The sequence below is a fragment of the Nyctibius grandis genome, chromosome 12, assembly GCF_013368605.1.
Source record: "Nyctibius grandis isolate bNycGra1 chromosome 12, bNycGra1.pri, whole genome shotgun sequence".
Classification (NCBI taxonomy): Eukaryota; Metazoa; Chordata; class Aves; order Nyctibiiformes; family Nyctibiidae; genus Nyctibius; species Nyctibius grandis.
This window is the reverse complement of record NC_090669.1, coordinates 635,721-647,741: the sequence shown is the minus strand read 5'-3', so window position 1 is coordinate 647,741 and position 12,021 is coordinate 635,721. Positions and strand designations below refer to the sequence as shown.

The following is a 12,021-nucleotide window of genomic DNA, read 5'->3' as shown; positions in this document are numbered from 1 at the left end:
GGACCCTCTGCCAGTGCCTTCATGGGATGGCAAGTCCACAACCCTCCTCCTTGCCTCATTTGCTCGTTAGTGATGTCTGAAGCCTCCTCTTTAATTGGCAGGTTGAGCAGCTGCAGGTGGATAGTGCCTGCCCGTGGCGAGGTGGAACTGAAGGTCCACTTCAGCTCCACGAAGCTGGGCGTGTTTGACCAGATGCTGCATTTTGAGGTCCTGGGGACGCGCCGTCTGTACCAGCTGCAGTGCAGGGGCACCTGCTTCTATGCCACCATCAGCCAGGACCCGTGGTAAGGCTGGCCCGTGGGAGCCTCCCACGCTGCCTCCCACTAAACTCAGAGCCAGGGCTGTCCCTTGTAGCCCTGCGAACTTCTGGCTTGGGCAGAGCGTGCTGCCTGAGCAGCCCAGCGTCTGTCCCAAGCTTGGAGCTGGGAACCAGTGCTGGTACCTCAGCCACCAGTAAGGGTTATGGCTTTCTGACCCAGTTGTCTACTTGGAGTATCTCACAGCTCTTCATATTCCCCATTTTCTCTCCCCAGGGTGGTGTTTCCTCAGTGCAGGAATAGCAAGGCGGCTGCCGACATCGTCTTCAAGCAGTATGTCATAGACACGGGCGTGTTCCACTTCGGACCGCTACTGTGTGGGAAGCCAAGAGACCGGTACGACTGGTACGTGCTCCCTGCCCCGAGTGAGCACCCTGATGTGCTGCCTGCTCAGAGTGAGATGTCGGGATGGGATCTCCAGGGCCTTGTGCTTTCATGGACATGCTTGGAGCCGTGCTGTCCCAGTGGCACAATTCAGGGCAGGCCCAGGCAGAGACCTGGGAGATACATGGGGCCGAAGGGCTGCGGATATGTGAACTCGAGCAGATAAGAGGCACGTGAGTCTTGGAGGAGCTGGGGAGAGATGGAGATGATCTTCCTACCTGGTGGGTGCCTTGGTGGCCAGAGCCACGTGCTGCTTCCAGCCTGAAGGTGACTTGGGGCAACTGGTGTCCCCTCTCCACATCTCAGCTTCGCCACCTTTATGGTGCTTTTTGAAAGTGCTTTGAGCTCTACGGGTAGACTGAGCAAGCAGTTCTTCTGCTGCTGGGTTTGCAAACCATTCATTGATCTGTAACATTAATCAGACTTTATGATGTGACCTGCCAATGTGCGTGTGGGGCGGTGTGGAACCTGCAAAGGAATAATTCTTATTTAAGAATTACGTTTTCCTGATCCCCACCGCTGGATAAAGTCTGCCTGAAGAAGTTGTCATTGTAGCTGCTGGCATGTTTCTATTTTTAACATTGCTGGTTTTGTTTCTGTTTTTTTTTTTCATATTAGAGATGAAGTTCTTGTCTTTCTGGGAGCTCTGGAGAGCTGGTGGTATTTTGACAAGCCAAGGAAATTAAATCAAAACAGTTTAAAAAACATGAGAGGATCTTTAGCCAGGCAGCCAGGCTGATGAATGGTCTTGGGTTTCTGTTTGCTTTTTTAACCCTTTAACTCCAAATTCTGTTCCACACCTGAGGGAAGGGACGGTTGTTAAATTCAGCATTCCTCTTGGGAATTAATCCTTTCTATTTCCTTCCCTCAGCCTTGGAGCTGACCCATGAAATCCAAGGCAATCTCGTGGGGTTTTTGAAAGAGATAAGCTAAGCTATTTTTCGAACCTCTTTTCAAAAGCATTTCTGTCTACTCTGCAGGGAAGGAAACCCAACAAAGAAGGGGGAAGGACCCATGTGCCTGGTGTACTTTTATTTTTCCAGGCACCCTTGAATTGATAGTTTGTAAAACACTATTTGAGTGGCCTGTCCATCGTCACGCTTCTGGGATGGAGGCATCAGGTCCAGGGGCAGACATCAAAGTAACACAAGGATGAGCACGTATAATATGCAACGTGCCCCTCAAAATGATTCTTTTTCATAGCTTGCTTGTTAGACCCTGGTCTTCCAGTGCAGCCTCCTGGAACACAGGAGGGACACGATGCTTTCCGTGATGTGTCAGCGGTCCCGGGGTCTCCTCTGCAGCCTTTTCCCCTTTTTGTGGACAGGTACAAGGCGCTGCCCTGTCCCTCCAACTGCGAGAAGATGACCATCCTCAACATCACGCCCTTGGCAGCAGAGGTGCGTTTCTTCTTTGAGCGCAATCTCAAACCGGGCACGTTCCTTTTGGACCCTCCCAGCATGAGGCTGAAACCTAACGAGAAGCAGGTAGGAGAGAGGCGGGCAGGGCAGGCACGGGTGGAAGTGCCAGGAGCCGTTCCTCCTGCTCACGGGATGCTCTTCTGTGTTTCTTTTCGCGGGGACGGGGTTAGGAGCTGAGCGTTTGGGCGTACCCCACTTCAGCTGGCCTTGTGGAAGACAAGCTCGTGTGCTGCATTCAGGAGAACCCAGAGCCGGTGGTGTTCTCCCTGTGCTGCGAAGGGGTGCAGGTGGAGCTGGGGGTCAGCCCCAAGCAGGTGCATTTCAGCAAGGTGCTTCTGCACAGGTCAGTCCTCCTGTGGCCGCTGCGCCGGCGAGCTCCCCTGCAGCTTCTCTGCCTGTGTGCCCTCTCAGATCAGAGGCTGGGCTAGCATCCCTCTTTCTCCCAGCAGTTCCCAGTCTCTCGCTCGCTGTGCCTTGCTGGCTTGGATATCCCATGACAGCCACAAGCTCTGTAGGCCCCCAGCAATGCCGTGTGATGGGCATCCCGGTGGATTTATATCTTGTCTGCTGGTCCAGAGAGCAATCCAGTTGCTCCTCCTTATCTCCCTTCTGTTGGATACCCTTCTAACCAAGCTCTCCCCCAAGGACCTCACCTCTCAGGCTCTCACAGAGAAAACATTTAACTATAGTTTCTTACACATGGATAGGGCTGCTCCAAGTTGCATTCAGTTGCAAGGCTGGCATGGCCATCGAGCAACCGGTGCTGAGTGTCTTTGTGTCTCTGCAGGATGGACAGCAGGACCCTGGTCCTGTGTAACAGCACCCCACTGCCCATGGCCTGGCGGCTCAGTGGGCTGGAAAACCTCGGCGAGGAATTCTCCGTGTCGGAAGATGGGGGCTTTGTTCATCCCCACAGCAAGTCTGGCCTGCATCTATATTTCAAGGCCACGAAGGCTGTCAACATTGAGAAGACGATCCAACTAGAGGTAAGATCGAGGGAGGTTCTCCTGCCCCTCTACACTGCCCTGGTGAGGCCACACCTGGAGTAACGGTGTGCAGTTCTGGGCCCCCCAGTTCAAGACAGACAAGGAGCTACTGGAGAGAGTCCAGCGGAGGGGTATGGAGATGGTCAGAGACAAGGACTCCTAAGTTGTCTACCAAAAGAATTGAGGAGAATGGTCTGAGCAATGTTTGTTTCTTGCCACCTCAGGTTTCAGATGCAGAAAATGCCCTGGGAATTGTTCAGGTTGAAAAGATACAAATCTTTGCAGAAGCCTACGATGATGCTCTGAGCATCAACATTTGTAAAGGTCAGTGGATGCCCCCAAAACGAAGTAGCCTGGGTGCATTGTGTTGCCTTGGCAGGTGGGCAACCAAAGCGGATGGGATGGGGTGGGATGGGATGCAAGCGTGGCACGGATATGTAACACACGTATCCTGCAAGCTGTGAGGAGTGAAGCACAGTCAGGGCACAGCCACCCGTGGGTCTCACCTCCCAACTTTGAAGCATGCAATTAATTTGGGGGCTTTGAAATGACAGCGATGTGAACAAGCAGTTGGCAACTCCTGGAGGCGCAGCACGGTGCGTAGAGTTGTTAGTTCTGTGTTTGGAAGCAGGGAGATGGAAACTGAGCTCCGTAGTTGCTGAACCCTGCAGGTATTCTCTAAGGGAAAGGGCAGCAAAGTTGCTAGAGAAGACTTCCAATAAGGGAAACTTGCTGAGGAGGGTTTTGCGCTGCCTGAGAACTCCAAATATGCGTCTTGTCACTTGGTGTAGTCTGCAGCAGCTCACAAATATTCACCATCTCTTACCTGGCCCTGCGGGTTTTCTGCAGGTACGGGCGGCACCGTGAATTTTGGGTTCTGTAAGGTGCTGGATGACGCGAAGCAAGTGCTGACGCTGAAGAACGGAGGGAAGTTCGAGACTGCGTACAGGTGGGTCCAGCTGCCTGGGCTGTGCATGCGCGATGCCACCCCCTGCCCGGGCCTGCGTTCTCCTGGCCGTGGCTAGAACCTGTTCCCATGCTGGCTACCTCGTGAGCTGGGTAAATACAGAATCTGGGCTCTCTGACCTCAAGGATTTAAAGAGAATCCAGCCACACACCAGCAGTTCTTCACAGGAACTAGAAGGAGAGAGCCTGAAATTTAAGCCCTTCTGCTGGGATTCATTTCCTTCCTTTGAGGGTCAGCTCACGTCTCATTACGAGACTCTTCAAAGGAAGGAGTAAGACAATCAGTATTGCAGTTAGCTGACAGCACTCTTGGTTATCTGCAGTCTGTCGAGATCTGGGATTCAACAAGCAGAGCTGGACTCTTTCCTTCTGTGTTTTTTATGGTCCTATGCAACGTCCTGGCTGTGCTGGTGGCACCTGTACTTCTAACTGCAGAGATCTTCGTTCCTTCCCTTTCTCCCCAGTTTCAAGCTGGAAGCGGCAGATACCAATATACCCGACTTGGCATCCCATTTCACTATCCAGCCGCAGAAGGGCGTGCTGTCTGCCTCTGAGTGCCCCGTGCGGGTCCAGCTGTTCTTCCACCCCAAGACGGAAATGAATATTGAGGACAAACCCATCCTGCAGTGCCAGGTGAGCTGCCTGGGCCGGGCGGTGTTAGCAGGACACGTTCTTGGGAGTGTTAGTGGGACACATGTCTTCTGGAAGGAAGGCTTTAGCTGGGGAATCTTGTGGTGGTTCCTAAATGGAGCTTATTGCTGTCTACAAGTACCTGAAAGGAGGGTGTAGCGGGGTGGGGGTCGGTCTCTTCTCCCAGGTAACGAGTGACAGGACGAGAGGAAACGGCCTCAAGTTGTGCCAGGGGAGGTTTAGATTGGAGATCAGGGACAATTTCTTCACTGAGAGGGTTATCAGGCACTGGAACAGGCTGCCCAGGGCAGTGGTGGAGTCCCTATCCCTGGAGGGATTTAAAAGCCATGTAGATGCAGTGCTGAGGGACATGGGTTAGTGGTGGCCTTGGCAGTGCTGGGTTAAGGGTTGGGCTCAACGATCTTAAAGGTCCTTCCCAACCAAAATGATTCTATGGTTCTATGAAAATCTGGCTCTGGAAGAGGCGTTTAAACAGGGAGGGTGAGCTGATGGGGTCGGGGACAGAGATAGAGGCTGGCCTCTGCTGCGTTTACCAACCCCTCCTCCGGTTCCAGGTGACTGAGCCCAGCACCGGCAAAGGAGGCGAGACCGTTGCCGTCATCCCGGTGAGGGTGGCAGCGAAAGCCGTGTTCAGCAAGTACAGCATTAACCCTGCCTCGTTCATCGACTTTGGCGCCATGGCAAAGGGCACCTGGAGAACCTGCACCTTCCTGCTGGAGAACAAAGGCATCCTCGACTTTGATTTCCTCATCTACAAAGCAGACGAGGATGCACCTGTATGGCCAAGGGAAAGGTGAGAGAAGACCTGCACTACCCTTCCTGCCTGAGGAGGCACCGCAGCATGGCTGGTGGGTGACAGGCAGTCAGGACACCGGCATTCTTGTCCATCTGCATCACTGGCTTGTGAGCAGGGAGCAGAAAAATGCCTCAGTATCCCCACGTGTAGGACACAGCTGGTGATGTAGCTGATTTCGCCATAAGCTATGGCAGTAGGAGGTGCAGGCAGCCCTTGGGGAGCAGGAGGGAGGAAGGCCAGCTTTGGCCTTGGAGAAAGGCAAGGGGAGCTCAGCATGATGGATGTTTTCTGCTTTCTCCTCTCAGGTCACAGCAAAGGAAATCCACCCAGTCCCACGAGAGTGAAAGCTTTGACGAAATGGCTTCGTCACCCAGGCAAAGCAAGGGCTCGCTGACAAAGGACACAAGCCCCTTCATGCTGGTGGGTGGCTCCTGCTCCCCAGCACGTGCGCATGCAGGTGGTGTGGGAGGAGGCTGCTGTGCCCAAGCTAGGGGCTCATTGCTGTGGGATGTGCTGTGGGATAGCACCTCTGCTCTGGAGGCAGGCTGAGAGAGTTGGGGCTGTTCAGCCTGGAGAAGAGAAGGCTGCGGGGAGACCTTCTAGCACCTTCCAGTACCTGAAGGGGCTACAGGAAAGCTGGAGAGGGACTTTTGACAAGGGCATGGAGTGACAGGACGAGGGGGAACGGTTTTAAACTGAAAGAGGGGAGATTGAGATGAGATATTAGGAAGAAATTCTTTGGTGTGAGGGTGGTGAGACCCTGGCCCAGGTTGCCCAGAGAAGCTGTGTCTGCCCCCTCCCTGGCAGTGTTCAAGGCCAGGTTGGATGGGGCTTGGAGCAACCTGGTCTGGTGGAAGGTGTCCCTGCCCGTGGCAGTTTGGAACTAGATGGGCTTTAAGGTCCCTTCCAACCCAGACCAGTCTGTGATCATCTCCCAGCCACAAGCAGAGGCAGGAGCTGCTCAGTTCCCCTGACAGTCCCGTGCTCTAGCTCAGACATGGAGCTGTGGGGTCAAGAGAAGGGAGCAGGTCCTGTGTTTGGCAGCTGCTAGCCAACTAGATCTGTGAATGCCCCAGACACAGAATGTCCCTGTTCGAACTCCCAGTCCGTTGATATGAGATGACCTTGCTTTTTCTTCTTTCCCATCCCCTCTCTTCTCTCCCATCACGTCTCACCGTTATTCTGCTCTTCTGTTTTACCCTGGGAGGTTGAAGGATCCCAGCTACCACCTTCAACTTTTACACCCAAGCTCCTTTCTCTACTTGGGTCAGGCCTGCAGCTTCTCCTGTTTTTTTTTTTGTGCCATCCTGGGGCTGCCTCTGGGCCATGGAGTCGTCCCTTCCTGCCCTGGGACTAGGGGCTGGGGCCTGGCTGGAGGTCAAGGAGTGGCATACTCCTTGCTGGGGATGCTCAAGGTAAAGCTGTTAGACATCAGCCTCTCCTGGGACTCTTTCTGCAGGCTTACGTCACTGCAGGCATGTTCACGGTGTACCCTGGCTTTGGCTCCATCGCTCCTGGGGACCAGCAGGTTATCTTTGTGAGATGCTATGCAGAGCCACTGGGGACATGCGAGGAGCATCTGTTCATCGATATCAGCAACAGAGACACCAAGGACAATCCCTGCGGCATCCCCTATACCCTGTTTGCCAAGTCCTGCCTCCCAGGTACGTCCGCAGGTTCCCGTGGCCAGACCTGCTGCTGATCAGCGCTCAGACTTACTGCTGGGACAGAGTGTGGAATTAATAAAATATTTAACAGAATGTTGCATCCTGTTGTTATTCTGTTAATACTCACTATTTTGTGCTTTGTTTTCACACTTGCTTTATATGTTAAACTTTGGCTTATGATGAAAAGGTTAACACGCTTGCTAGCTCCCCGAGATTTGCTTGTACTTGACAACTCTCACCATAGGAGCACACGTGACACTCCAGATTAACCCCAAACGTAGTGAAATTTGAGTGACTTTAGTCACGGGGTGGAATATGTGGAATTATTAATAAAATTAAGATTTGCATCTGAAAACCGAGGTTTATATGAAAAAGCGTAGCATTGTTCACCAAGTATAAAATCAAGGAGCTCTGAGGATGGGCCACGGCTGCAGCAGGCATGCACGGAATCCACTAACACAGCAACTCCCTGCAACAAATCACAGAGGATGGAACGGAGTGGCGACTCCGTGGCCTTGCTCCGTGATGAAATGGGAAGAAGATGTTCCTCTAGAGGTGATAAGCAGTCCGTTTGGCCCCCTGAGCCAACAGTTCTCCGAGACCTTGCCAAGGTATTATCCTTTCGCGAACTTTGCTCCTTTTAACCTCATTTTAATACCAAAACACACCTCCATCCCGAAGGCTACCCGCCTCCGAGGTGCGACCACTCCTCCCTGAGTCTGCGCCCTCGATTTCTTGTAGACTATACCTTTAAATGTGAAGCGAGAGAAATTTACACCAATCATAATGAAAGTATGTATGACTATAGTCACTCAAACTCCACCTTGAAGGCAGAAAGGATATAAAATAGCCAGACAAACGGGGAATTCTTTGGAGGGGAGAAAAGAAGACATCACTGTGAGCAAGTCAAGGGAAACTCCATCTCAGACTGCCTCTGACTGCCGGGATCGGCCGACGGGCTGAGCCTCGCTCCCCCCGCCTTGGGACGCCTTGGGTGAGATTTATGCTAAGCGCTTTTCTCGGGAATCTTAGAAATCTCTTTAAAGAGTTACTCCCTAACATTTGTAGCCAGGCTGTATTATTGTAATCTTTTCACGCGTGTTATTCTTGACAATATATTTGCACGTGCTTTCTTGCAGACAGCCACTATGACGGGCAATCCAAAAACCTGTATATCTGTTGCTAATAAAACTGCACTGTTTAAGTAGCCAGTTGTCAAAGTTTCTCACTGAACGCGACCGAACCCTACGCGGCCGTGCTAGTTCATGAGCACAATGGGACTGGCAGTGCAGACTGCTATCAGTGTATCCAGACCCATGGTAGTTTAATATACACATTAAACGCGACTGGACTGATAACAGAAAATTGGACATCACTCAGAATTTAAACCTAGCCGCACCTAACCTCCCACTTCGGTGAGGAGAGTTAGAAAGCAAGGGGGTTTATCTTCTGCCAAACTCCCTTTTAATGCGACACAGAGGGGCACCCTCACCCTAATGTCCCATGTCAAAATCCTCAGAGGTTCCGGTCCTTCTCAAGTTCACCGGTGGGGAGAGGCTGGGAGGGATGCATGGAAGGATAAAAGGAAAGCAGTACCCTGTAAGGCTGAGGGTGACTGAGGTCCATCCTCACAGCCAACTCCACCACCCAGGTTGAGTTTTGCAGTGACATGGGCAGAAAGGGCTTATCAAGCCTTCTGAGAGGCCAGTGGGGTCCAGCAACATTCAGCAGGAAGGCTTCTCCATCCTCAGCCCTCCCTCTTGTCTGCTCACAGCGTTTGTGGTTGACGACGTAGAGTCCATCTTTGAGGAGCATGGAATCTGCAGCAGCACCAACCTCGACCGGATCCTACAGATAGTGCAAGACAAGGGCGTGTTCATCACAGATGAGAACAAGTTCATCTTCACCAATGTTGTGGTTGAGCACCGGGCCACAGCTCGCTTCAAGATCCGCAACGTGGGCAAAGTCCCCTGTGACGTGGTCCTCGCCATCAAACCCGTTGTTGATCAGGTAAGAACAAGAGGCCATGGGGAGTGTTGCTCTTTAAAGGCTTTGTGGTAGCCTGCCTTGTTCTCCGGATTCATTACACCCTCTTGCTCAGACTAGTCCAGCTCAGTGCGGGTCAGACTACGGGGCAGAGCAGCAATGCCGGGGTGACAGTTGGGTTGAATTCAGCATGTCTCGAGCAAGGTCTTGGCTCACCCCTCTGGGTCTTTGGTGGGAGACCTGAACCCTTCTGAATATCTCTTGGAAGCTCACTTCAGAGGGGGCTTGTCTACTGAACTGATGGGCCAGGGCTCAAAGCAGAGCAGTTCCTCAGGCTCCCTGGCCTTTTCCTTCTCTTTAAAGGCCAATTATAGGTTATTTGCAGAGTTTTCCATGCAGTCCCCACCTCCCGTGTGTGCTGGGGTGGCTGCCCAGAGCTCAAAGCAAGCTTTTGCACTCCTGGGCTTTATGGCAGCTCCCTGTGCAAGGTGAGCACCTCTTTGGAGTCACCCTCTGAGACGGAAGGAGCCTGTCCAGGGAAGCAGGAAGGAAAACACGCTGTCTGGGGCTGTTGCCCATGATGCATATATGAATAAGACTGCATCACGTTGAAGGATGTTTTGTCCTAACACCGCTCTCTGGGTTCCTCCAAGCTTCAAAGCTGTGTTGGTGACGTTTTCGAGGTGGAGCCTGATCGGATGTGCCTGCCCAGCCACTCGCACGCCTTTGCTACGGTGACCTTCGCTCCACAAATGATGCAGAGCTACCAGTGCGCTTTTGAGGCTTCCCTTGATGCCCAGACAAGGTAACTCACCCTGGGAAGTCTTGGGGTGGGGGGGGACCTTTCTGATAGCTGCCTCTCCTCTCAGAGCATGTAGCCCTCTCGCTAACCCTAACTCTTAGCAGCCCTAGGTAGGGTACTTAGCGTTAGATAGGACAGGAAGCAGTAACTACTAGATAGAGCAGAGCAGAAAAGTTAAGAGTTGTAGTTTAGCCTGTACGAGTAACGATGAGGACAGTGTCCTCTTGGGTAGCCAACTGGAAGTGATTGAATCAGAAGGAAATGGAGATGTGCAAGAGCTGAGCACAAAGGATTAGATGAAGCGGTTCCTGTGCCAGCAAGGCAGCGGGCATTATTTCCTCCTTGTTTACATTAAAATGAGATGATCCTACGGGATTACCTGGGGTATATTAGGATATTTGATGTTAAGGAGCGATTGGATCCCTTGTAAAAGAGGAGCCAGCTCCTCTGTCCCAGGACCTGGGTTTGTAGTGGGGCTCTGACCTGCTCTTCCCCAACCCTTTAGTCGCTGGACTGGGACAAGATAAGTCAGCTCTCGGCCCTAATAAGCAATTCCTGGTTTAGTGTCCCGGGGAATAATCTTCAGTGACGATGTTATTTATTTACTTCTCCCTTCTTGCTTGTATACTGTTTCCATGCTGTGCTTGGGCTTTTTGCATGTCTCCTACCACCGCAGCCAGCGGATTTGCCGTGTCTCATCTGTTGCCTCATTATTTACCTGCTGTACTGCATGATTCGATGAAGCGAAATGATTTTTAGCTGTAATTCTGGAAGGCTCTGGCTCTTCAGAGCAGATTCCTTGACCTTCTGTGCATGGCCCTGATCTGCCTGGGGAGGAGAGAGGGAGCTGTGTCATGGGGCACAGGAGCACCAGCCAGGGAAAATGCAGCGGGTGGCACTCGCTTGGTCGCTTGCCCAGTGGGCAGGGGGTTAGTGCCAGCCGTAACGCTTTCTCCTCTGCCTCTCCTGCAGCCCCGCAGCAGCCAGAGCACGGAGCTTGACCTTCAGTATCAGCGGAGACGGGAATCTGCCTCGGGTGACGGTGTTGCGTCCGGTCCCTCGCAATAGGAGAGGGAACCCTCTGCTTGTCTTCAGGAGGCTGTTGCTGGGGGAGTCGGAAAAGCGCCCTCTGGTCTTTGAAAACAGTGGCGTTGTGCCTGTCCAGGTGAGAACCTGCTCAGGGAATGCAGCATCTGGGGGTGTCCCATGGAGGAAAGGTCCCAGAAAAACAGGGTACACCTGGGAACAGGTCTCAGAAATTATTTTTAAGCGAGTGATTGACTTGTGCTTCCCAGGAAGAGTGTTCCTCTGGGAAACGTGGTTTTCTGACCAGTCTATCCTTTTCAGTTCAACACAACACAAGAAAGTTGGCGTCCCTCTTTCCCTCTGTCCCTCTTCTCACATTTTGGTTCTTACGTAGGAATGTGTGGTGTGTCCTGGTTACACTAGATTGTATTTGGTCACATTTCACTACACTGTAATTAAACTCAGTTGTAGTTTAATTACATCCTGCTCATTACCTTTAGTACTTTCTGTCCTGTTTGCTTATGTTCTAATTACCTCCCAGTGCCTCTCAACACTTTTTTTTCTGCCTGATTTTACTTAAACCTTGTGCTAAAAGCTGCGTTTGAAGCGGGGAGGCATGCTGGGTTCCCCGTGCTGGACCAGCAGCGGTACGGTGTCGATCCATGTGCCATCCTGTGCCCACACCAGTGTGGTCGTGCTCTGTTTCCTTTTCTCAGTTCACGATAGACCTGTTGGATGAAGGGGGAGTTTTCTTGAAAGCCAGGCCCACGACACGGTGCTTCTACCAAGCTGAGGGCATGAAGGAAGACTCTTCTGGAGAAGGTAAATTCATTAACCATGAAGTGTGGTCATTCAGAGGGGGAAAATGGGTGCCCTGCTCTTGGCTTGGCCAAGCAGCAGCCAAGAGGTTCCTTTCCTGGGGCTCTCTGTACCCTAGTTTTGCACGTGGACTCTTTGCAGGGTTTCCTCCTAGCAAGTTGTAAGAAGTTTTTCTGTTCTGGACGTGGTGGGTTGAGTTG

General features: G+C 52.2%; 1 protein-coding gene across 1 annotated transcript in view; it reads left to right on the top strand.

The window, feature by feature from the left end:
• The window catches only part of LOC137669473 (hydrocephalus-inducing protein homolog), a 65,074-nt gene that overhangs the window by 33,395 nt on the left and 19,658 nt on the right, over positions 1-12,021 (top strand). Inside the window, 15 exon segments of the mRNA XM_068411574.1 lie at positions 102-284; positions 534-662; positions 2,029-2,188; positions 2,293-2,465; positions 2,910-3,108; positions 3,333-3,432; positions 3,958-4,057; positions 4,539-4,707; positions 5,280-5,518; positions 5,827-5,941; positions 6,981-7,185; positions 8,963-9,198; positions 9,828-9,979; positions 10,949-11,141; positions 11,719-11,824. Coding sequence (XP_068267675.1) covers positions 102-284; positions 534-662; positions 2,029-2,188; positions 2,293-2,465; positions 2,910-3,108; positions 3,333-3,432; positions 3,958-4,057; positions 4,539-4,707; positions 5,280-5,518; positions 5,827-5,941; positions 6,981-7,185; positions 8,963-9,198; positions 9,828-9,979; positions 10,949-11,141; positions 11,719-11,824 — 2,459 coding nt within the window.